Genomic DNA, 26,464 nt, shown 5'->3' on the forward strand with positions numbered 1-26,464 from the left:
GGCCGCTATTGCACATCCTTGGATTCACTCTGGCTCAGCCTGTATGTTGATCTAACAAATCCAGTCTGGGTTTTCCTACTCGGGCAGTAGCACCGTTTATAACACATGGACTGGGGAGAACCAAGCACCGTGGATTCATGTATTTTGGTGGATTATCTTGGCAACACGATCGAGATCAATACTTGGAATGGCGATCAGATAATTGGAATATTCTTTTTGCAGTACCTCCTAGTCAAGGTAAGGGCTATATGTTATCAATCTTGCTTGACCCGAGCATGCCTTCATTTTGATCCGTGTGTCCTGTAATGTTACTCCACAACGTATGCCGTTGGTGACGATCGAAGCATAACCCCCCCACCCTTTCATGCATGCATGATTAAACATAATACCGATAATACCGTTGATTTCAGATTGATTGTTGATCCAAGCGAGGAATGGCACGATTTATAGTGAAATGCAGTAAACGCTGCTTACCGGTGTTTCCTGGGATTACACAGAATTACTCTAAAACTATACTCATATTCACCACTGTATAAAACGGGAATGTATGGATGAAAAAATTGTTTTTTGCATCTTGACCAGAAGAAACTCAATGACAATCGACTATATTATTAGATCCATAGCTATAATATTTAATATAGTTTTAGCATTGCAAACACCGGCATGTATCCCCATTCATTAACACTTTGGATGCCACGCCGTGTTTTCCTTTTTACCCCCATGATGCCCAAACCCACTCCAATGTTAACTTAATATCGCCTAATCTATGTTTTAAATTATGGCTATGTGTCTAATCTGCCCGTCGCTTATCAAAGACTCATTTTCCAGTCAACATTGTCAAGGCAGATTGTTTTTTTATCGCTTCATTTCCGTTTGATAGCATTTTGAAAATCACTCGTTTTCGCGGAAAAAACAACCCTATGATGATAATTGTCTTTTACTGGAATATTCCAGAACGTTGTCATTTGTCTGCCTATTTATGAATCGTTTTCAAATAAACGCTAGATGATCGATAGTATGTGTGCGCACGCACGCTCGTGCCGCACGCTGATAATCGCTGCTCTTATTTCCTGATGGCTTTTACAGTCAAAACAGCTATATCACATATAGTGGAAACGCTTATATCTCTGTAAAAACTAGTCTGATTATCCTAAGACTGATAACATAGATTCCTTACCTGAGGTCAGATGGTATCCAAATGGTTTATTCCAATTTCCGATCGCCATTAGAAAAAATCGATAATTGTATTGATCCACCGTGTGTACAGTAGAACACATATTCGCCGTGGCACCAAGGCTCCAGAATGAACTCTGGTAGACCCCGGTTACATCAGTGAGAAGTAAAATGTGGAGTCAGAAATCCGTTCTCCCATTCACTTTCATTGAGTCCAATCCAAAAGGGTGATTTACCATCTGGGAGACGATAGGGGGTGCATTTTTCACATCTGAGCGCCGGCGGTGCCTGGATATCCAACGGTAGGCTCGCTTGATGCAATATGATTTCAGATCGCTAATAAAAAAATAAATAAAAAAAAACAGAGAAATCTCGTCGGGGGGGGGGGGTAAACCAGAGAAATCTCGGGCGTGGCATCCAAAGTGTTAAAGAGCTGGCACACACGGCCCACAGCGACCTCTGGTGAATGGCACTGGATGTGTTAAAAGAAAAATAGTGCTTGGAAAAGTACTTGAAAGTCCTTGAATTTTGCAATGTCTGTGGGAACACAGAAGTACTGGGCTAGGCTAGGGACACTTCCTTGCCAACAGGGTTATTCTCAATGTCTCATAGGACTTTTCCACATGCAATAATGCAGAAGGACTTCTAGTGCTTACCAGAGAATATGTTTTAGGAAATGACTCGTTCAACGTGGTAAAAAGCATAATAATTGAGTCTTGGTCAATATATATAATTACAATTTTTTTATTTTCTCTACTAAAACTGTTTATTTTGCTCTATAAAGTGTCTTTGTTTGAGCATTCGGAAAAGCGCTATACAAATTTGATGTATTATTATTATTATTATCAATCGGTTAATGGACTATGAGGGGGCAGCCCTACTTGCAGAATGCATACAGTAAATCTGCAAGCTAGACACATGATGATGGTATCCTCTCTAATAGGGGTGGACGGTATAAACGGTATACGGTATAAACGGTATGAATTTGCTCTACGGTATGGATTTTGACTATACCGTGTAACCGGTAGTGCAGCTCTAAAATAGCAATGATGTCATGTAACCACAGCGCGACTATTTCACTCGCATTTGCCCCTAAAAATAGATAGAATTAGTCATAGATAATAGATATGTGCGAACTGGAAAAAGTTATTTAGGAGGCTTCGCGCAGTGGGCGTGCCAGCCCCTACCGCACGCATGTAAACACGGGTCTAGTAGTCTAGTGGGACGGGACACGGGAGCTGTCGGCGTCTCCCTGAGCTAACGTTAGCTTAGCTACCGTTACAAAATGACCCAGTCAACTATTCACTTTTAGTTTAATACATGATGGGGCATTGTCTAACCGAACGGTATCTAGTCGGCCAGCTACCGATAGCTCCTGACATCAACAAACGCTCCACAAAGTCTAGTACTAGAGACGTGTATGCTACCTGTTAGCTCACGTTAACGCAAGTTAGTTCACCGTTCAAAACGAAATGTCCCATTGAACTAAATAATTCACTGAGGCGTTGTATTAACGTTATATATGCAGTAGCTACAGATAGCTCCTGATATCAATGTCTTATAACACTGATTCGATGCGTATTCGAGCTGAGGGCTTGCTAACGTTATACCAATACAATAGGGTCCAGGTGCAGCGCCGGAGAATCCTGGCCGTAGCTCTGCTCGAGGCTACTCGAGTATAGGTCCAGGTGCAGCTCCGGAGAATCCTGGCCGTAGCTGGAGGCTACTAGAGTACACACAGACAGTGGAGCTTGTTGCGTGGTGGCGATGTCTCGCAGATAATACAAGTACAAGTCTAATTATATAATATATATATTTTATAAAAAAAAAAAAAAAATTATATAAAATAAAAAATTTATTTTTATCAAAAACGATGATACCGTGATATATACAGTTACCGTCTATGCTTCAAATTATACCGTGATATAAATTTTAGACCATACCGTCCACCCCTATCATTTAGTTGTTTTTAGATTCCAATCACACAAGGGACAGTTTGAGTAAAGTTAATTTAGAAAATGTCAATTGGCTTTTATTACAATTGGCAATTAGGAAGTGAACCTATTAAAATGTACATCCTTGACTGGGAAATGTTTAGGTCCCTAGCAACTTACACCATGATAACGTTTTGGAACCCCTGTTGTAGGCCTACATGGCATAGTGTAGACTCTTTCAACGCACACAGCAGCGTAACACCAGTGTTGTGAAATAGGTAGCCTAAGGAAATCCTCACCATGGAAGTGTTGCAACATAAAGCACTGATCAGCACTGAATGAAGATGTGTCGGTTGAACCAGCTGTTGCAACAGAAGAGATTTGCTCGGGCAGATCATTATTGTTTCGATGCAGATGACGACAACTGCATTTTAGCTGCGACCAGCAGCTCTGTAGCTCACTCTGTTGGTTGGTTGGCAGGGTTCGCACAAGGTCCTTGAAGTGCTTGATTTTTGACACACAAAAAAGTCAAGGTCTGGAATTCCTTAAACAGCCCATTTTTTAACACTTTCATGGCCAACCACGTATATATATATGTTATTGGGCTCCATGCTTAACACTTTGAGTGCCAACGACGCTATATGTCATTAGTTCATGCCGACCGGTGAATGCCAGCAACGCTATATAGCGTTTGTTTGTCTTTTTTTAATTTATTAGCGATTTGAATTCATATTTCATCAATCTAGTCTAAAAAAAAGAGCCGGAAAACAGCGTGGAATACATATTTCCAGTACCCAGCTGAATCAATAAATGCAATCGATATTTGGAATGACGATCAGGAATTGGAATAATTTTTTTGGAGAACATCTGATCTGAGGTAAGGAATCTATTTTACCAGTCTTAGGATAATCGGATCTGTTTTCACAGATATCAGCGTTTGCCCTGTGTGTGTGTGCTGATCAGGAAATGAGAGAATAGATTTTTAAGCTCGCTTCTCTAGCGTGCACAAGTACACATACTATCGATAATCTAGCGTTTATTTGAAAACGATTCATAAATAGGCCGTTTTGTGTATTGCAGAATATTCCAGTAAATGCCGTTTATCACGGAATGTTTATATTTTCCTGAAACTTTCAAGAAAACAAGGGCTTTTCAAAATGGTATAAAACGGAAATTAACCGATAAAAAAAAAAGAAATCCGTTTCGACAATGTTGACTGCAAACAAGTCATTGATAAGCGACGGCCAGATTAGACACATAGCCATAATTTAAGACATAGATTATGCGTTCACAACGCTATCATTGAAGTGGGTGCTGCTGGCATTCAACCATGTTTTTACCATGTTCACCAGTGGCATCCAAAGTGTTAAAGGGCCAACCACGTATACGTTATTGACTCGTTTTGGCTTTTATTCCATTTTAATATCTTACTCAATGTCACGGAGCTGTATGTTGGCTGGAAAATGCCTTTGGGATTCGGAAAAGTGCATTACCGGCCAGATCCTGGTAGTGGCGCTGTCTCGAGAATGGAGTAATCCTTGTTTCAGGCCTGGTGTCACTTTCTTTTCATTCCGGGTACATTTTTCTGTTAGCCTGAAGCTATGGCTTCAACCGATCGCCTGGAATACTTTTTGCGACGCCGAATTCAGTATGCAGTAAAGGAATATAGCATCAGCCAATGGACATATCGATCTACCAGATGGCGATCAATAACTGGGAAATCCTTTTTGGAATCCAACCGGCCACAGGTAAGGGCGATTTGACGTCAATTTCAGCCTGACCGGGCCTTGTTATCATAGCCAACCCCCCCCCCCCCGATCAGTGCATGTTGTTGTAATAACAAATGCCGTTATTGGTAATCAATCATCAGAAACGATTTCCCCCGCCCCCCTTTCATGCATTCATGGTGGACCATGATACAGATCATATGCATTTTGATTTTTAACTGTAGCTTGTGTAGGCCCGAAACGCCATCGATTTAACGTTATTAGCTTAGTGCCCTCTTTGCAGGAATTTCTTTGCAGGAATTACCCTAGACCAGACCTGGGCAATTACGGCCCACGGGCCACTTCCAGCCCAGTGTCCGGCCCGTGGTAAATTTTTCAATGGGAGATAATGAATATTGAGCAGAATTAAGTTCAAGTTATCATTGGTTCGGCCCTCCAACACAGTTCAGGTTTCTCATGTGGCCCCTTGTAAAGGTTAATTGCCCATCCCTGCCCTAGTCCAATCTGGTATATAGTTCATATTCACGACGCTATAAAATGGGAACGTATTGATGAAAAAAATATTTCTTTATAGCATATTGAAGGGAAGGTTTATACTGTCAATTGACAAGGACAATGGACACATAGCAATAATATAAAATATAGATTTAGCTCTACAAACAACCTCACGCACAGTGAAACTTTGTTATGAGAAGCTGGCCTCATAGAGTGAGATTAGATGGATCCCAATGGCCGGGAATGTGTTATCAAGGTGCTTAAAAAGTCCTTGAAATTCAAATCAACCATTCACATTGAAAGTTTTGTTCATCCATAATAAAATTGTTCTGAATCAAGAAATATAATTTTTTTTATTTAAAGTGTAACAAATTGTTGGAAATTGTTTAACCTCTAAACTCATTCACGGCCAACCACGACTATAGTCGGGTTATCTCGCCAGTGGTTGAGCGCCAAAACCCAAGTATAGTCAGGTTTTCGATCGTTTTCATCGTTTTTTTCTTTTGTTCGATTTTTTTTAATTCATTACAGTCTCACGGACCTCTGTGTTACCATTGGAACTCATTCTGAGACCCCGAGAGTGCAATCCCGGCCAAATCCTGCTAGGTGGCAGTATCACCCACCCTTTGAAACCTTATTTCACACTGTGTGTCACATCTAATGTCGTCCGGGCGGAGAATTTAGACCAAGGAAAATAAATCTACCGGTAATATTATAAAAAAAATATATATATACCATTCTTTCCAAAAGCAAAGAGGCCTAAAAGCATGGCTAGCGCTAATGGTGCACATACCAGCGAGGCTAACTGCCTAAGAAAACGGGCACAGAGGCACTGAAAGAGGATTTCACCCATCTAATGAACACACTTGACAAATATCAAGATGTATCCATCATGCATGCAGGACAAGAAGCCTTCACTCGACTCCTTCAGACATTAAGCACCGCCCACAGCCCAAATGGAATGATCCAATATATATATATATATATATATATTAAAGTGGAAATGAAGCAGTGCGATAAATACATATTCATAGCATCACATTAGTATTTAGATAAGCCACAGAAGAAATCACGTTAGAAAAATAAGCAGTTTCTAAGAAAAAACGATTTGTTGTGTGCATTTCTGAAGCATTTAGCATTATGGGCGCGGCCATTTTGTTGCTGACGTCATGCCACTGGTTGGGTGTATACACGGCTGGTTAGCTGCCTATAGTGAATGGGTCAGTCAGTAAATAAAATGTTGCCTACAAAACAACGGGACCGCGGTGGTTCCGTTTGTATTGCTCCTGGCTGTTCAAACTAATTTTACCATGTAAGAGAGAGGAAAGTTGGTTAATTTCCACAAACTACCAGTGAAAAAAAGTGTTGTTGGCACGTTGGCTCAGGCTGGCTGCACTCAGGCGGCGCGACCAGCCTGTTGGACAGGGAAGGAGGATCTGCAGCGAACACTTCATTGCCTCGGATTATGTTGTTGGGGGTGGAAGGTTTGTCCAGAAGACCACTAATCAGCTGAAGCGGTTCCCTCGGTCTTCGACAGACAGACCGGCGTTAGCTCTCGGGAGCGATCGCTAGCTAGTTGGCACCAGCCGGGGACCGGAGTTAGCTCTCGCGAGCGATCGCTAGCTAGTTGGCACCAGCCGGGGACCGGAGTTAGCTCTCGGGAGCGTCGCGGAGCATTCAGCCTGCTGGCTACCTAGATCCACTTCAACCAGCGTCGCGGAGCATTCAGCCTGCTGGCTACACAGCTTGTCGGTGTGCTGGAACCTCGGCAAGCTAACGGTAGCTGGCTACATAGCTTGTCGGTGTGCTGGAACCTCGGCAAGCTAACGGTAGCTGGCTACACAGCTTGTCGGTGTGCTGGAGCCTCTGCAAGCTAACGGTAGCTGGCTACACAGCTTGTCGGTGTGCTAATAGCCTCGGCAAGCTAACGGTAGCTGGCTCCAGGCTATTAGCACATCAACAAGCTGCTGGAGCTCCCGACGCTCGGCTGGTTGAAGTGGATCTAGGTAGCCAGCAGGCTGAATGCTCCGCGACGCTCCCGAGAGCTAACTCCGGTCCCCGGCTGGTGCCAACTAGCTAGCGATCGCTCCCGAGAGCTAACTCCGGTCCCCGGCTGGTGCCAACTAGCTAGCGATCGCTCCCGAGAGCTAACGCCGGTCTGTCTGTCGAAGACCGAGGGAACCGCTTCAGCTGATTAGTGGTCTTCTGGACAAACCTTCCACCCCCAACAACATAATCCGAGGCAATGAAGTGTTCGCTGCAGATCCTCCTTCCCTGTCCAACAGGCTGGTCGCGCCGCCTGAGTGCAGCCAGCCTGAGCCAACGTGCCAACAACACTGTTTTTTTTACTGGTAGTTTGTGGAAATTAACCAACTTTCCTCTCTCTCACATGGTAAAATTAGTTTGAACAGCCAGGAGCAATACAAACGGAACCACCGCGGTCCCGTTGTTTTGTAGGCAACATTTTATTTACTGACTGACCCATTCACTATAGGCAGCTAACCAGCCGTGTATACACCCAACCAGTGGCATGACGTCAGCCATGACGTCGGCAACAAAATGGCGGCGCCCATGTTGAAAACAGGGATATTATATTTGATTTTTCAGACAAATAAGATAGATTTCACATTTGATTATAGAACCCTGTCTTACACAAGGTACACAACAAACAAACTAGGATCACATTGCTCACTGCTCCATTTCCACTTTAAGGCTGTCAAAGTTAACGCGTTATCGCCCGATTCTATTAACGCCACTATTTATTTTAACTCACGATTAACTTTTATTTTTTTATTTTATTTTATAATACTAGACTTCACTCAGGTGTATTATTGATGCTCTCATTGATACTATGTTTGTTTCTGAAGTGTGTGTGTGTGTGTGTGTGTGTGGTGAGGAAGGGGCAAGAGAGAAAGAGAGCTGGGAGAGTGTGTGTGAGAGGGGGGGTGTGTGATTACTCAGCCCTTGTGTGGGTGAATGTAACAAGATCCTAACGTTTTCTTTCCCCTATTATTTCATGCACACTTTATTCATTGTTTTAAATAATTATTTTCTTAAGTTATTTTGTGCATCACTCTGTTTTGAATTTGATGCAAATTTGCAATGCATGAGGGTCATCCTTTTGTGTTAAATGGCTGCATAAAGCAAGCATTTGTTGACTCGCATGTTGATAAGAGTATTAAAACTTGGAACTTGAAAAATATCCGTTTACGGTTAAAAAAGAAAAAAAAGACATTAATTTGCGATTAATCGCGAGTTAACTATGGACAATCATGTGATTAATCGAGTTAAATATTTTAATCGATTGACTGCACTAATATATATATATATATATATTAGTCGACTATACAAATCCTTAGTCGGGGACAGGCCTAGTATTTTGTAATTCCTAGGCTAATACCTATTTATCTCGGTCCACAGGACCCGTTCCCCTGTCCTCCTGCTCTACACCTCTCCGAATCCTGCATCACCTCCAGCAACTTTGCTTCTACAGCAGAAGGCATCATTGAATCAGGTCCATACAAAGGTAAAAAAAATCATTGAAATGTTATTATGTTAACCTTTCTTTCTTCTTTTGCTTTTTTATTTATTTATTTTTTGTTATGGATAACCAAGAAGTAATTAATAATAATTTATTTATTTTGTATAGTGGTTTTCAAAGTAAATGACAATAGGCAAGAACAAAGAAACATAGAACCACAGTGAAACGGGGAACAATATGATTACAAAAGAACATAAAACCATGAGTAAACAAACAACAAATACAGAAGCCACTTCCCTTACTTACAATCGGGGAAGTAAGGGAAACCGAGGGGAGGGGCAGGAGAGGAGAGAAGGTAGGGAAAGGGAAAGGCAGGTGGTAGGTTGAAGGAGGGTGGTTATAAGATAAGATAATCCGGTAGCACTTTATAATAACACCCTGTTATAATACATTTATAAGGTATTTGTAGATAATGAACTAATCATGAACAAACCATTTATATACATTCATAAATTATTATTAAATCATTTATAACTATTTGTATACCATTTACAAAGTATTTATAACGCATTAGTGGATAATGAACTAATCATGAACAAACCATTTAATAACTATTTGTATAACATTTACAGATTAGTTCTACATTATTTATAACTCATTATCAACATTGTTTGTACTTGATTTGTTCATCATTAAATAATGTTGTTTAATGTGTAGTAACACATTTGTAGATGCTTTGAAAAATGGATATGAAAAAACGACTATACTGGATCCATTTATTTTTCATGTTCAACAAATGATTTGTTAAGACATTGTTAAGACATTCATAAAACATCTATAAATCATTTGCAGATGCTATCGTGGGGGCCAATCTAAAGTGAAGCCTATTCATCATTAACAAGTGTCTAATACAGTTAATTATTTGTTTACTTTTTCATCACATGTTACAAATGTTGTAGACAGCTTTCGGATACACCCTTCTTTGTGACATCAAACAGTGACAGAATTAGGACTAAAGATAAATGCAATTTTATTAACATATAAAATACATGTGCATGACATATAGTGTAACATCGGGGGGCACTAGGACCCAGGAGTACCCTGGCCAGGTATTGAAGAGTATCTAGAGAGGAAGTCTCACGCGAGTGAGACTTGACGTCACGTGTGTTGCCGTCTGTTTGAATAGAAGCACAAGTTATCCGTGCTGCTCCTGCCCCACGCTTTTAATAAGGTATGAGCAGGTTAAACACCTTTTTTTGTTGGTAAATCTATTCCATCATTTCCGACCTACAAACAACTCTTATATGTTGTGTAGACGTTCGTGTAGATGTGGTGGCCGCTAACGTTACATTTGTTCCTAATGTGTGCTCAGTGCTCAGTATGTATGTGATGACGACACGACACACAAGAGTAATAATTATTTGTGTCGTGTCATCATCACTGAGCACACTGAGCACACATTAGGAACAAATGTAACGTTAGCGGCCACCACATCTACACGAACGTCTACACAACATATAAGAGTGGTTTGTAGGTCGGAAATGATGGAATAGATTTACCAACAAAAAAAGGTGTTTAACCTGCTCATACCACTATTGATATACACTATAGATAGTAGGGTAGGGAAGGTTGAATTCTCTGGAGAACAGGTGGGTTTTGAGTCAAGATTTGAAGGCATTGATTTGCTATCTATTGGTGGGATTTGAAGGGCTTGCATCATGTCCCTCAGTGCTGCAGTTTCAGCATGTGTGAAATGTCAGGTGCTTCAGTTGTGTGTCACTGCAGGCTGTTCCCCTGACGAGGGGGACCGACGTGGAGGAGAGGCTGATATTTGTAAAGGTGGCTGTCCAATTGAGTTTGAATTAATTACCTCTGATCTCCATTATGTCATTCTGTTTTCCTGTTCACCATTGTGTCCCTGTCACAAACATGCAAATAAACACACCTCTCTCAGAGGCTAATGTTGCCATGACAACTCTTCAGGATAATTTTGACATGTTGGGTTCCATTTAGATTGAGGCAGTAAATTGACATTTAGAATTGTAACTATATTATTATTATTAATTAAAAAAATTGTATTTAAAGATGGGGACAATGCACATGAATTGAACATTTATATGTAAACATGCCAGGTTGTAGCTATAAGCTAATTTCCATCTATAGTCTCTTTGCAGGTTGGTGTGCACAGTAAAACATGCAATACAAAGACAATGAACAATAAACAATGTACATAATCAGGCAGTACAAAGACTACATGCTGGACAAAATAAACAACAAAAACAAACGAATGTACACGAAACACAAAAACATTTAAAAAAAAAGTGTCCACCGTTCTGCCACAGGGAACACTGCATTATCGCGATAGCGCCCCTAAGAGGATCTGGCCGGTATTGCACCTTCTCAAATTCATAGAGTAGGGTAAATCTGCAGTGCCGCTCGGTGACCTTGAATAGGTTATTAATATGGAATAAAAGCAATAACAACTTGCCACGGATTTATCCGTGCTTCTGTCCACAACGGGTGGAATCGAAAGCCGGATATATACGTGCTTGGGCGCCATTGTGTTAACACATTGTCTGCCATGCATTGTACCCATCCTTATGCCCAGTCTGCCAGTGCTGTAACCCTATGGAGATGTTTACCTTCTTTGCAGGGCTATAACTTTTGAAATATTATAGCTATATCCACATTACTATGGCCCATTCAACATCAGGTATCTATCGTTCTGGATGTGGGAACGTTATATTTTTTCATTCATACATTGTCGTGTTAGTACCGTCGAGAATATAAGTATGTTTTTAAGGTTTTCTGCAGTAATTCCTAAAACGCGAGTTATAGGCCCTGACGCATATGATAGATTATCAATTGGCGTTTCTTTCCTATACACGCTATATTAAAAAATTCAAATGGATATGATCGGTATACATTATGCTTCATCATGCGTGAAGGAAAGGGGCGGGGGGGTCATTTATAATTCCTTGATCGTCTTTATTTAGTATGGGTTGATACATTGATCAGATGGATTGCCGTGAAATGAATAGACAATCGGACTGAAAATAACGTTATATTCCTCTTACCGTTCGCCGATGAGACTGGATGAAAAATATTCCAATTATTTGACGTCGATCTGCTAGATCCATTTCCCGTTTGTATGACGCAATAAACGCCGACATCATATTGATTATTGCGTTTCGAAAACGATCCCATGCACTCAAGTATGTATCTAGATCCACGTTACAATATATTACTGCCGGAGGAATTTCCTCGATGCACCGAGCGCCACTTCCGGTTTTGCTTGGAGTGTAACTCGCCCGACATCCACCAGGCGGCGGTATTGTAACGTTGCAATATCAGACGGGGTCCAGCTTCAGTCCCGGAGGGAGGCTGGATGAATTATGAATGCCATGGTGAAAAAATGAAATATTGATCCCAAAAACGTGTTTTTTCGTTGTTGGCGCACAACGCATGGCGGGCAATAACTAATTATCACGTTTTTTGGCGCACAATGTGTTAATACAACAAAACTCTGACATGACAATACACAGGACTAATTGACACAAACAATTAACACTGTATGGTGACTGCTCTTAAGTGTATGTTATGTACAGTACTGTAGGCAATATTGTGTGTGTGCATGCAGGTGTCTGTACATGATCATAGATTCCTATCTGTTTGATCCTAGCTCGTAGCCAAACTCTGCTATAACATATTAAAAAGAAAATGCAAAGGCAGGCAACCCTCTGTGAGAAATGCCCCATGTTTTAGTTGTGTAGGTGGGATACTGATTCCAACATGCTAATAAATGGTAACTCTGAATATCTCCCAGGGTCAGCGAGCCTGCCCACGTCTCCCGTGACACCTGTAGCGCCCAGCTCGGCCGTGGCTGGCCGACTGGCACGCTCTGTCAGCGATAGCCAGGCCGGCGAAGGTATCCACGGTGATGGACTTCAGACGAGATGATATTACTATTTACACAAAACTAACAACAACTTGCTATTTCTCTCCTTCCATCGGCTTCTCTCCCTCCCTTTGTTCTCACTGGCTTTGTGCCAAACACCAATGATCTCCTTTTTAACTTTTCAGAACTGCTGCTCGTCCCTCCATCCTCCTATAATGTGGCACTAATTGAGCTAGCTGTGTGCTTTTATAATGGCTAATGCCCAGTGGTGACATTCTCCTAACCTTTGCTTTGTAAATGCTTCATGCAACAAGGGGCACTTGCACTGCAAGCTCCAAGAATGACTGCTTTCATAGAAGCTGATGTGGGTCTTACTGCTTCCATCCCGTGCACAACTACACTCCCTTTTGTCTTTCAGCATCGCCTGTTCTCCCAAAACTGCAATAAAAGGGTTTCTCATTTCTATACTGTGTTCACTGTAACTGACGACTAATCTTTTGAAGGGGACATTTTAAAGGTTGTAATTGAGGTTGACTTTGATTCCAATCATCATAGCCGTCATTAGCATCCCCTAAATGCTTCTATTTTAATCAACATTGTTCCCATGTTCAGGCATTGATATACTTAGTGATGTCACAATCCCATTATACCATTTGATATTTCACATTACTAGGGCTGTACCGAATGTAATTTCTTTTACATTCAAAGCTTCTATTGAAGTTTTCGAATGAAGCTTCGTTCGAATGTCTGTCATCATATTTTATGACAATCTTAAAAGAAAATATATATTATAATAATAATAAAAATACTCAATTTGAAGTAATTAATCTGATTAAATTAGTAATTTTTTTAATTAAATTAACTATCTTTAACTCAATCAGCGCCAGACCCGAGGATAGTCGGGTTATCTCGCCACCCGTTCAGCGCCAGACCCGAGTATAGTCGGGTTTTCATCGTTATTTCTTTTATTCAATATTTCTATTAATTTCAGTCACACAGACTCGGGGTTAACATGGGGAATCATCCTGAGAATGCCAAAATGCAATACCAGCCGCATCCTCCCAGGTGGCAGTATCCCTTTGAAACCTTATATCTTGGCCTGTGCAGCAACATTCAAATGTCTCCGGGCGCAGTTTTCTTTGTCAGGCGGGTCGAGCGGGTATCCCGATCGCATTGAGAAGCGTCAAATGCCCCCGATGCATCTGTTGTGGTGGCATAAAAAAACTACCCCCCCCCCCCTCCCCTTTCATGCATTCATGATGAAACATAATACCTATTATACACATTTCATTTGGAAATAAAATGTAAAAAAATTAAAGTTTTTTATTATTACTTTTTTATTTTTTATGTTGTGGGACTTGTACAGCCCTTTGTTCAACTTTGTCAGTGCTGTAAAGTTGAAACCTTTTTAAATCTTAGACAACTAAACACTTTGCTTCCATGAAATATTGTAAGCCGTCATTTGAGGCTTTATAAAAGCAGCACAATGAACACATATCTGTCAGTGCCGAGTCCGACCTCATCTTAAATAACAAACAGCATTGCTTGTTGTATTTAAAGGCCAACTTGCAGGTTAAACCCTACTCTTCAATTATGGGTAGTTTACATCATTGGTATCTAATTTCATTATTTATTTATTTCCATTTGACGCCGGAAATGCCACTCGGAAAGGGTTAAAAAAGGTCCATGCACGAATAACATGTACGGAGCAAATGAAAAAGCTTATCAGACGCTAGCAGGGCCGTGACGTCACTTGAGGCAACTTATGCCTTATGCCCGTCCGGGTCATAGTACACTACTGGCTATATGGCTCTGGCTAACGTTACCCCGCTAACGTTAGCATTATGTCTACTGTCATGAACCATTTTAAATCGGGCCATGTAAAAGAGTTTGGGGAACGAGTAAAATGTGCAAGTCCTCTTCTCAGACCTGTGGGGCAAAGCACTGCACACGCATCATGCCGGCTAGCAAGCTACACGTCACGGCATGTTGATACGATAGCAGCCACTCGGATAGCACTCGGTGCATCACAGTCACGAAACGGGCTACCACGATAGCTATTAGCTAACTAACGTTAACGTTACAAGCTCAAACACCTTATAACTACTACTATTGTCGTGTCCATAAGTTCCCTGGCAGAATACTTGTGAGGACAAAGGTATACAAAGAGGAGAGAACTATTTTAAATCGGGTGATGTTAGGAGTTTCGAGAATGCTGGCTACCAAGCTAGCTAACTTAGCTACTAACGTTATATACACTATGTACAACGACACAATGATTTACATTATTACAAATATGTACGTGGTTGTGGCTTTTACAAATAGTGGTTAGCTTTAGAGATGAATGGCTATGATCACGGAGCAATAGTGTTAGGTGAAACAGAGACTAGCTCCTCGGCTAGTAGTAGCAATGCTCTCTGCTTCCTGCCACTACCTGCTGTGACTCTCAGAGCCCCTCGCTGCCCTGATACCTGGTGTGACATCATCATTAAGATGACACACGCACGTTATGAACCATGGATTACAATATGCATGTGCGTGGAGGTTGTGGTTTGGTAGACAAAATGTTTGATAAAAATGCTAAAACTGGGTCAATTTCGATAATTCTTTTCCCCCTCTTCATGAAAGTCACCGTTGCCCTAGTCACATTGTTTATTGAACAAAAATACAACCTGCAAGTTGGCCTTTAACAAAGAGAGGCAGAGTTGATTTTGCAAAAAAATAAAAACATTTTATTTTTTTACATAATCGAATTTTATTTTCATATTCGAATCCCATGCCCATCGAACGAAGCTTCGAAGTATTTAAGACAGCCCTAGTGTCGTCTTGATGGAGCGCCAAGTGGATGCAGATAGGCTACATCATTTATTATAAATGTTTTATTTACATTTTTATAATGAGTCATATACTATAATATAGGGCTGGACGGTATGGTCTAAAATTTATATCACGGTATAATTTGAAGCATAGACTGTAACTGTATATATCACAGTATAAAATTTCTATACAAATGCTTCTGAAGGGGTAAAACACTGGTATGGCAGCTATTACTGTACTCTTGTATTACTAGGACATATTTCACATAGGTATTTTAAGAACATTTAACATTTATTGTGCAAAACTGCAATAGAAAAATGCAAAATCTTTTCTCAAGTTACTTCCATCTCTGAAAAACACTTTTTTCATTAAATACAATAAAATCAAGCGGCACAAAGTGAAAATAAAAACTACAGCAGGACAGGAGGTTTCTTTCCCTCAAACAACTCAATCACAATAAAACTCTTAACATAACTTAACTTTAGTGTACATGTTTGACAACGTAGAGAGCGTGATGTAATAGGTTTGAGTTTGAGCATCCTAAGATGCCGTAGTTGATGATGTCACACCAGGATGTCATTGTCAACACAGAGTTGGAAACGGGGGCAGCCCGATGGATAAAGCGATATAAAGAAACGAATAGCGAATAAATGTGAAGTTATCCTTGAACCTCTGTTGTCAAGCCTCGTCAACCCCCCCCCCCCCCCCTTCCTCACTAATGGAACTGGTGCCACAAAGTCACGTTAGAACGTTAGCTTATCGGCTAACATTAGCCCGTTGCTGCGCTAAAGCAAGTCTCCTCTCAGCTTCCTTAGCTAAATTGAAATGCCAAAACTATATGGCAAGGTCCGTGAGCAAGTGGGGAAAAACTCAGTACAATTAAACACTATGCAACGACCACTGCAAACGTAGAGTGAATTGCCAAGTAACGTTAACGTCATTGCTACTGCTGTGACTAGCTGCTCTAGTCTACCGGTCACAAGGTATAGTCAAAATCCATACCGTAGCGCAAATTCATACCGTTTATACCGTCCACCCCTACGTATAATATTAGTGTAGCCTAATCTTTATCTGCAACTGTGAAGAAAAACCCTATTTGTTTAAACAGAATGAATAATCACAACGTTTAATTTTTTTAATTGAATTTAGAATTCGAATGTCAACGTTATGAATGAAGCTTCGAACTATTCGGTACAGCCCTACACATTACATTAATATTGTGACGTTAGTTCCCTGATCCATACCTCTAGTCCAGGGGTTCCCAAAGTTTTCAGGCCGCGACCCCTGAAATAACTGTCAGAGAGCCGCGACCCCCACTATTATAGGGGTGGTATAAAAAAAGTTTAAAAAAGAAACTATGGTTGAAACATGCAAATGTTCAAACGCACACGCACTAATAAGCATTGGAGACTTTTAACCAGGGCCGGACTGGGGAAATCTTTCAGGCCAGGAAATATAGTGCTAAATATAGCCCCAGTCAGGCCACTTTTTAAGCAGGGGGGGTCCCCCACCAGGATTTTTGTTACAAAGCCTTAATTTCCTGCATTCTAGTGCAGGAATTTTTTTTATTTGTACCCTTTAAATGTGTGTGATGGCATCACAAATGTTGTAAATGATTAGCAACAACACTGGTTTTGATGGATTACTTTTCTTGTTCTTTTTATGAAATCAATACATTCTGGAAATCATCTCGCGACCCCCCCCCCCCCCCCCCCCGCGGCTGCTCGCGACCCCCACTTTGGTAACCACTGCTCTAGTCAACCAAGAGATCATAACTGAAGTGATTCCTTTAGTAAAGTGGTTGTTATTGTCCATCCAGGCCCAGAACAGAGCGGGGCGATGGTCCTGGCAGACGACCTGAAGAACCCGGCCATGGAGAAGCTGGAGCTTGTGAGGAAGTGGAGCATCAACACATATAAAGTAAATCTCTGTCTCCATTCTGTCTCCATTCTTCAAGTATAAATGCAGTCAGATCTTGAGATAAATCAATTAAGCAGGTATAATACAGGATTCGCAAGTGCTTAGGAAAACTCCAACATTTTGGGAAATGAGCTTATTTAACATCTTCCCTGGAGTTAGACAAGAAGCTGCATACCTTTTTCGTCTCTCTGCATGCATTGGGCTTAGGGAACGCCTGGACCGTTAGCCTAGCTTAGCTTCATCACTGGAAGTGGGGCAGACATCTAGCCTAGTTCACTACAGTCAGGAAATATACTCCAAAATACAACTCCCAAACGTTCCTGTAAACGTGTTGTGACCTGTGTATTTACCACGTCTCCCAGTCACACAAGTCTCCCAGTCACACATGTCTCCAAGTCACACGAGTCTCCCAGTCACAAGTCTCCAAGTCACACAAGTCTCCCAGTCTTTTTGTGTGATTTGGAGACTTGTGTGACTGGGAGACTCGTGTGACTGGGAGACTTGTGTGTCTGGGAGACTCATGTGACTTGGAGACTTGTGTGTCTGGGAGACTTGTGTGACTGGGAGACTCGTGTGACTTGTGTCACTGAGAGACGTGGTAAATACACAGGTCATCACAACATGTTTACAGGAACGTTTGGGAGTTGTATTTTGATTGTATATGACTGTAGTGAACTAGGCTAGATGTCTTCCCCACTTCGAGTCATGAAGCTAAGCTAGGCTAACGGTCCAGGCGTTCCCTAAGCCCAATGCATGCAGAGAGACTAAAAAGGTATGTATCTTCTTGTCTAATGTTAAATAAGCAAATTTCCCAAAATGTTGGAGTTTTCCTTTAAAGTGCTTGATTTTTGACAAAAAAGCCAAGGCCTGGAATTCCTTTAAAAGTATTTCATTTAGGGGCGGCTAGGTGGTGTAGTGGGCAAGGCACTCGCCACCAGTGTGGAGACGCTAGGATTCGCGTGTTCGAATCCAGCTCTCCACATTGTTTTTCAGTTTGGCTGGTCGTCCGCAGTAATACACATTGGCCGTATTGCGGGGAGGGAAAACTGAAGGGTGGGGATCGAACGTTGTGAACAAGCGACTCCTACAAGTCGGTTGGTGCGCCTGCGCAGTAGAATCAGGAAGTGTCGGGGGCAGCGTGAGCCTCCCACGCGTTACTCCTCGACACTGAGAGATCGAGCTGCGCAGGTGAAAAGATGCGACTGCTGTTACCTCAAGTACCGGAGGGGACTTGTGCTATGTATGACTTAGTCCACATTGCAGCCGGCTTGTGGGAGGCAAGAAACAGCGTTCGTGACAGGGGAGGGTTGAATTGGATGATACGAAATTGGGATGGGAGAAAATATGGAAAAATGGGAGAAAAAGTATTTCATTTAATAATATGAATTTTAGGCCTGAATATGGTTTTGTGGTCTAATATCAATAGCCATATCAAAACCAGACCCCCCCCCCCTCAATAATTCATAGTAATTTATTCTTTCATAGTAATTTTCCTTCATACCTTTTTGCCAGTATGGCCAATGACATAGGTATTGGATGATGTTCAATGTGGTCTTGAAAGGGTCTTAAAAAGTCTTAAATTTAACTTGTTGAAACCAGCAGGAACCCTGTTTAACCCTTTCACTGCGACAATACAGAAGGTTAACCCTTTCACTGCCACACCACAAAGGGTTAACCCTTTCACTACCATCTGTAGTAGTAGTTATCTGTAGTTAACAGTCTGTAGTGTGGTAGTGAAAGGGTTAACTAACTCTCCCCCACAGTGCACCAGGCAGATCCTGTCTGAGAAGCTGGGCCGGGGCTCGAGGACGGTGGACCTGGAGCTGGAGGCTCAGATCGACGTGTTGCGCGACAACAAGAGGAAGTACGAGCACGTGGTCAAGCTGGCCCAGACACTGGCCAATCAGCTGTCCCAGATGATGCAGACGCAGAGGCAGCTGGGAGACGCCTTCGCAGACCTCAGCCTCAAGTCACCAGAACTCCACGTGAGTCGGCATGTTTTTAAACCAGTAAGCTCTTGAGATACGGTGAGATAAGATTAGGATCTTTTCCTGTTTGGCCCCAGCAAAAAGTTGTTTCGCCATGTCCTTGTACTTACTGTATTCTTTACCGAATTAGTAGGAGTGTGTATCTCCTGTATGTGGACTTAAAGACCAAACTGAATAATATGGTATGGTGTTCTGAAGTGGGAACCTGGAATTACCTTACCTGTACTCCTGATTGAGAGCAGAATGCATTTAATGCACGTCATTTTCAAACTTTCCCACAACAACTTTTTTAAACAATCTTTATTTTACCTCAGCTAGGGACCTTTCTACGAGAATGATAACTCCTGAGTTTTACACTCTTAGCTTGACAGAGGAAAGCAATGCTTGTCATACACACATCTTTGTTTGACTGAGGAAAAAACTGTTGTGATTGGAGTGTCAGGAAAAGGGGGCAGGGCTTGAGAAAGTGCAATTATACTAATAATAATACATCTATTTTATATAGCGCTTTTCCAGATGCTCAAAGACACTTTACATGGGTAGAAGAAACAAAACTATGGCAAAACAAAAACGGAACAAAAATAATACATGACTGTGGCTTTTGAGGGCTGATTTAAAAGATGTCAGGGTGTTTGCCTCACATACTAGAAGATTCTGATACTGGAACGCTCACTCTCCTCAGTGACGATGGATAATGGTGTCCGACAATTTAATGACTTATATGAAATTAGTTTAATTCTATCTTTCAGGAGGAGTTTGGCTACAATGCTGACACCCAAAAGCTCTTGTCCAAGAATGGAGAGACACTGCTAGCCGCCATCAACTTCTTCATTTGCAGTGTGAACACCCTGGTGGACAAAACCATCGAAGACACCATGATTAACATCAAACAGTACGAGACCGCCAGGTAATACGTACACACCTGAAAGAGAACCCTGACCCAAGAGTTCCACTTTCTCACCAAAGTAGATACTATGCATATGCATGATGCCCATTTTTTATCCTATTTAATTTAGTAAACCTGAAGGGCGGCCGGGTAGCGCAGCGGACTTAAGCGTCTGTCTATCACCGCAGAGACAGTGGGATCGAATCCAGCTGCGGTACCTCCGGCTTGGTCGGCCGTCCATACTGACACAATTGGCAGTGTCAGCGGGTGGGAAGCCGGTGGGGTATGTGTCCTGGTCGTTGTAAACAGCGACTCCTACAGTTCGGTCGGGGCGCCTGCACAGCAAGGGAAGGATCTAGGAGAGGTAGTGTGACCTTCCACACGTTACACTCCCCCAGTGAGAGTCCGCGCTGCCAGTTGAAAAGAAGTGGTGGGCTGGGTACACATGTGTCGGAGGAAGCATGTGATAGTCTCCGCCCTCCCGGACCGACGGTAGGGAGTAGAGTGTGCAACGACCAGGAAGGGGATTGGGAATTGGCATAACGACTAACATTGGGATGGGAGAAAAACGGAAAAAGGAGGGGGGAAAAGATCATTAAATAAAAAAAAGTTTGTAAAACTGTGCACCTACCCCCGTTAGGGATGAGTTTGAATTTTACAATATTCGTGCCAGTCTCCACATTAGATTTTCATGTCTGAGTCGAAAAATATATATAATAATATTTTCTTTTCTTTTATTTAAGGGAAGCAAGCTATTCTTATTTAATACATTTTTATATTTAGAGGCAGTCTAATTTTCATAGCCTAATTGATCTAAAAGATGCACATGCTACTGTTTGTTTATTAAAACCGGTTGATAGGCCAATGCAATGCTGTTATTATAGGCTACGATGGTGAATGGTGTCGTTATGATCTATTGTCGGTCAGCTGAGCCGATCAACGTTCTGAAGGATTATCTGAAGTGCCTATTTATGTGCAATACCCTTTGATTTTAATGATCCATTCTATTAAAAAGAATAACTGAATTGAACTGAAACTGAACATTTGAACTGAATTTAAACTGAAACAGAAAATAACAAAAAATGTAAGAACAGTAGACTATTCGAAAATTCTTTTGGTCAGTCATGCACATCCCTAACCCCCGTAGGATTGAGTATGATGCATACCGTACAGACCTGGAGGAGCTGAACCTGGGGCCACGTGACGCCACCACCATGCCCAAGATAGAACAGTCCCAGCTGCAGTTCCAGATCCACCGCGACAAGTATGAGAGAATGCGCAATGACGTCTCCATCAAGCTGAAGTTCCTGGAGGAAAACAAGGTAAGAGGCTAGTGCTACTTAACCAAAAAAACAAGGTAGATTAAAAGCTAGTGCTACTTAACCAAAAAAACAAGGTAGATTAAAAGCTAGTGCTACTTAACCAAAAAAACAAGGTAGATTAAAAGCTAGTGCTACTTAACCAACCCAAGAAAACAAGGTAGATTAGAGGCTAGTTCTACTTAACCAACCCAGGAAAACGAGGTCGATTAAAACCTAGTGCTACTTAACCAACCTAGGAAAACAAGGTAGATAAAAAGCTAGTTCTACTTAACCAACCCAAGAAAACAAGGTAGACTAGAGGCTAGTGCTACTTAACCAACCCAGGAAAACAAGGTCGATTAAAACCTAGTGCTACTTAACCAACCCAAGAAAACAAGGTAGACTAGAGGCTAGTGCTACTTAACCAACCCAGGAAAACAAGGTAGATTAAAACCTAGTGCTACTTAACACTTTGGCTGCCGGAAAACGCCTAAACACGTCATTCCCGGCCATGCTCAAGTTGCCGAAGACGCCTTACAGCGTCTTTAATATCAATATTTCATAAATCTGGGATCGGATTCATATTTCCCCTCCGCTGGCCTGAGATCCACCAGGAGGACCCACTGAACTCTCTGGCGGTTCAGGAGCGCCATCTGGTGGCCGATCGGCGCAATCGCTTAACAGGAAGTGCTACGGAGATTGTGCTGGTCGACCGTATTACTTCCGGGCACTAGCTATAGGTTCCGGGACTCGATCTCGACACACTACATAGCGATCGATTGCCAATAACTCGATAAACAACATGATTTGGACGTATATACCATTATACAAGCTGGAAATGGACCGGGTAAATCTACATCCCATAATGATAAAATTTCTACTCTACGATGATCGCCCAACGGCGCGCGGAGACTGGGGTGAGTTTTAGCGTGTAAAGTTACCGTCTTCGATACTAACTGCTATTATCAACATTTGACCCACATTAGATGATTGGTATAACGCTGCCCACGGAATTATAAACGCCCCCTCGCCCATCCGGTCAACATCAGATGACGTGTAGTAACTTCTAGAAGTACGTCTAGTTGGAATTTTTTATATCGCGCTGATTGCCATAAAACTGTATTGCGTCATCAATATAATGTATTTGGGGCTATAGATCACGTTCTGGAGAAAGCTGCAGAAAGAGATGAAAACATACTTATACATTAGACCATACTTTACTATGAATATGTGAATGAAAAAGTTTAACGTTGCTACACAATGAACAATACATATAGGACTTTGAATGGGCCCTAATAATGGCAATGTAGCAATAGAATTTAAAAAGTTATAGCCCTGCAAAGAAGGGGACTTTCTCTATAGACAAATAGAGCCGGCAACCTACGGTTGATAATGAATTTAACCCATGGCAGCCAAAGTGTTAACCAACCTAGGAAAACAAGGTAGACTAGAGGCTAGTTCTACTTACCTACCAACCCACTTTATCACGCATTTGAAACGGCATTACCCGAATATGAATATCACTGGTACACGGAAGAAGCAAACCCAGCTCCCTGTGGCATTCAAGCAGCATCTCGCTATTAATTCAGACCGGGCCAAAGCAATAACAAACGACCATAGGTGTTTTTATAGCAGCAGATCTGCGACCATACTCTGTTGTCGAACACTGGGAGGGCGAGCACATTTCCGAACACATAAACTATATCTTAAATTATGGCTGTGTCTAATACGCCCGTCGCTTATCAATGACTTGTTTGCAGTCAACATTGTCGAAACGGATTGTTTTTTAATCGGTTCATTTCCGTTTTATACCATTTTGAAAAACGCTCGTTTTTTTAAACGTCCAAAAACAAAACAAAAAAATATTCTGCCGGAATCGCGCTTTACTAGTATACACAAAACACGTTGTAATTTTTCGGCCTATTTATGAATCGTTTTCAAATAAACGCTAGATTATCGATAGTGTACTTATGCACGCTAGAGAAATTATCTTATTTCCTGATCAGCACACACACACTCACAGCCACACACACACATATGGGACACGCTGAGATATAGGTGAAAAGAAATTGGTTTTAAGCCATAAGTATTGGATCACATTTTTTTTTCTATAAAAAAAACCATTTAAAAGTTAACTATCCTTTTTTAAATTACCTTTTAAAATGAAAAATAGTGCTTAGGAAAGTACTTGAAAGTCCTTGAATTTCATTTTGCAATGTCTGTGGGAACCCTGCACTCAATACCTGATGCTGGCATCACAGGTTTGATTCTCACTTCTAGCCTTGTTATCCCAACAAATTCCCTAAATGTCAGCAGCTCGAAGCCGTCCTGCTGGGTTTCATTCTCTCGTCTCTTTTTCTCTCGACCATCAGGTGAAGGTGTTGCACAACCAGCTCGTCCTCTTCCACAACGCCATCGCCGCGTACTATGCAGGGAACCAACAGCAGCTTGAACAGACGCTGAAGCAGTTCCACATCAAGTTGAAAGTGCCTGGTGCCGGCACTCCATCGTGGCTGGAAGAGCACTAATCACTCGTCCTCATGCGGCTTCAGTGGCTCAGGCTGGAAGTGTTTCACAGGAAACTGAAGATTCCAAAAGTCCACTGAATCTACGGGAACGCACCTCTCTCCACTCCTCTCCTCCACGCCTTTCAATCTCTTAAGGATAGTAAAACTTTAACGAAAAGCAAAAAAGAAAATATATGGATATCAGTTGATAAACTCCCAAGTTCATTCTTACTGTACCGCTGTTCTCTGCTTGAGATTGTCTGATGTTTTTGCTTAATCATGAAGAGACTCACTGTTATCTTTTACAGCTTCTTCTTCAAATCATGGGAAATGCACTTTTGTACAATTTGACAAATCTGGCGGATCAGGAGATGCTGAATACATTTAGAAAAGTGTAAAAAGGCCTTTTTTATTCCAGCGTATGAATGTCGTATCCCTGCTTGTTGGCTCTGCTGCTGCATCAGTGGGATAAGGTGGCTGCCATCTTCTTGACATGGCATCATTGTTGTTGCTTTTCAAAAAATATCTGAAATGGGGCTACGTTGCTTTAAGTCTGGCCAGCCAGCTCCAGAAAACCGCTTATATTGTGTAATGCCTCGCAAACTGACTTGACACCCGTTTTCTCAAACATAAGGAAAAGCGGTGGATTCCAACTGTATATGCCTTAACCCTTTCACTACCACACTACAGAAAGTGAACCGTCTGTAGTGTGGTAGTGAAAGGGTTAACCGTCTGTAGTGTGGTAGTGAAAGGGTTAACCCTTTGTCGTGAAACGGTTAACCCTTTGGTAGTGTGGCGGTGAAAGGGTTAACAGTGTGCTCATGAAGTTGCTCATATTCGGCAGCACTACCAGTTTTGAGGTGCAGTATATAAGCCGACACTTACCAGTCATGTTGGTGTTCAATCACAAGTATCTGTCATGTTTTTATGATGTGGTTATCCTGAACTGATGTTCCTTACAGTACAGATCACCCTTTACCCTTTTTGTCTATAGGGGTCATATCATGGGCTATGACCATTCATGAATTTCGACACTTTGTAATTCCAGAGAAATTGATTACAGAGAAATTGAAGTACCAGCCTTACACGTTACTTGATGATGTGCCTTGTTTTTTTATGTCTCTTCACCCCTCTCCTGTCTGGTCTTGTACTCCGAAACAGACATTCTCATTACCAGCTTCAATGCCTACCTGTTAACCCTTTCACTACCACACTACAGAAGGTTAACCTTTCACTACCACACTACAGACTGGTAACCGTCTGTTGTGTGGTAGTGAAAGGGTTAACCTTCTGTATTGTCGCAGTGAAAGGGTTAACCCTTTGGTGTGGCAGTGAAAGGGGTAGAATGGACCACATACACACTTTACACAGACCAAGTACAGTTACAGTACACACCTTTTTTAACCGTGTAACTCTGCAACCAACACAAACCATACCCATAGAAATCACGCCTCTACCTTCAGAAGTTGAAATAATTTGAAGGCATTTCATATTTTCTTACCTCTCAAAGATATTTATGCATATTGCACATATGCACACTTATGCATTCGAGACAAATTATGAAACTCTTTAAATGTATATAATATAAAATTTAAACCAAAATGGGGTTGATTTAAAAAAACGTTTAGTTACTAAATAGGAAAGACCAGCTGCTAACCTCTTTGGGTTGAATTTTAACTTTTCAAAGGGAACTCGTACTGGTTTAGCTAACCAGCTAAAAGGTCCCTGTCATATTGTTGATTTGTACCAATCTTCTCTATGGCCCACTATAATGGTGTGAGAGTGTGTGAATTGTACATCAATCTGGTGTTCCTGAAATGATGCATAGATGAATATATATATATTTGTAATTTCCTTTATTTTACCTTGAATATATGCAGTATATAATGAATGCTGCCATTCGGCATTGTTTTTCTTTGAGACTTTACTAGTGGAGCGATACCTTTGTAATAATTTAACATTAGCAGATGTTGAGTAAAAAAAGAAAAGTTCTGAATGTTGTGTAACATCTTTGGGGGAAATAAAAGTATTGCTTTTCATTGGAAATGTTCCTGTGGCCGTGTCCTCTCTGGTATAAGATGGCAACATGTGCATGAGAAGAGGCTCTAGTGTTTTGGGAAATTATAACATTTTTAATAATAATTTGTCCTACCCTAATTTGTGGTCCCGTGTGACAAAATAAATCTGCATTGTTTTTCAGTGAACTGCCCCTTTAGAGGCCCAATTAGATTAGTTTTTTGATCATCTGAAAGTTGTGTTTTTGAAGAGTTTTAATACTTTTCTTAATCGTCTGTGTTTTACTCCAGTGTGTCACATGTCAACAGAGCACTATAACAT

The 26,464-nt window shown here is 41.4% G+C and overlaps 1 protein-coding gene across 5 annotated transcripts in view; it reads left to right on the forward strand.

Annotated features, from left to right (window-relative positions):
* Nucleotides 1-26,173, forward strand: part of arfip1 (ADP-ribosylation factor interacting protein 1 (arfaptin 1)) — a 41,751-nt gene extending 15,578 nt beyond the window's left edge. For 3 of the 5 annotated variants that reach the window (XM_084318034.1, XM_084318036.1, XM_084318038.1), the window contains 7 exons: nucleotides 8,750-8,855; nucleotides 12,637-12,747; nucleotides 17,345-17,445; nucleotides 19,209-19,430; nucleotides 20,183-20,340; nucleotides 21,467-21,641; nucleotides 23,993-26,173. In XM_084318034.1, the coding sequence (XP_084174160.1) occupies nucleotides 8,750-8,855; nucleotides 12,637-12,747; nucleotides 17,345-17,445; nucleotides 19,209-19,430; nucleotides 20,183-20,340; nucleotides 21,467-21,641; nucleotides 23,993-24,148 (1,029 nt within the window). In that variant the 3' untranslated portion in view covers nucleotides 24,149-26,173. The remainder of the gene's footprint in view (nucleotides 1-8,749; nucleotides 8,856-12,636; nucleotides 12,748-17,344; nucleotides 17,446-19,208; nucleotides 19,431-20,182; nucleotides 20,341-21,466; nucleotides 21,642-23,992) is intronic. The other 2 variants (XM_084318035.1, XM_084318037.1) reach the window with 2 other exon arrangements.
* The last annotated feature ends 291 nt before the right edge of the window (nucleotides 26,174-26,464 follow it).

This window comes from Notolepis coatsorum (genome assembly GCF_963971535.1).
Source record: "Notolepis coatsorum genome assembly, chromosome: 7".
NCBI lineage: Eukaryota > Metazoa > Chordata > Actinopteri > Aulopiformes > Paralepididae > Notolepis > Notolepis coatsorum.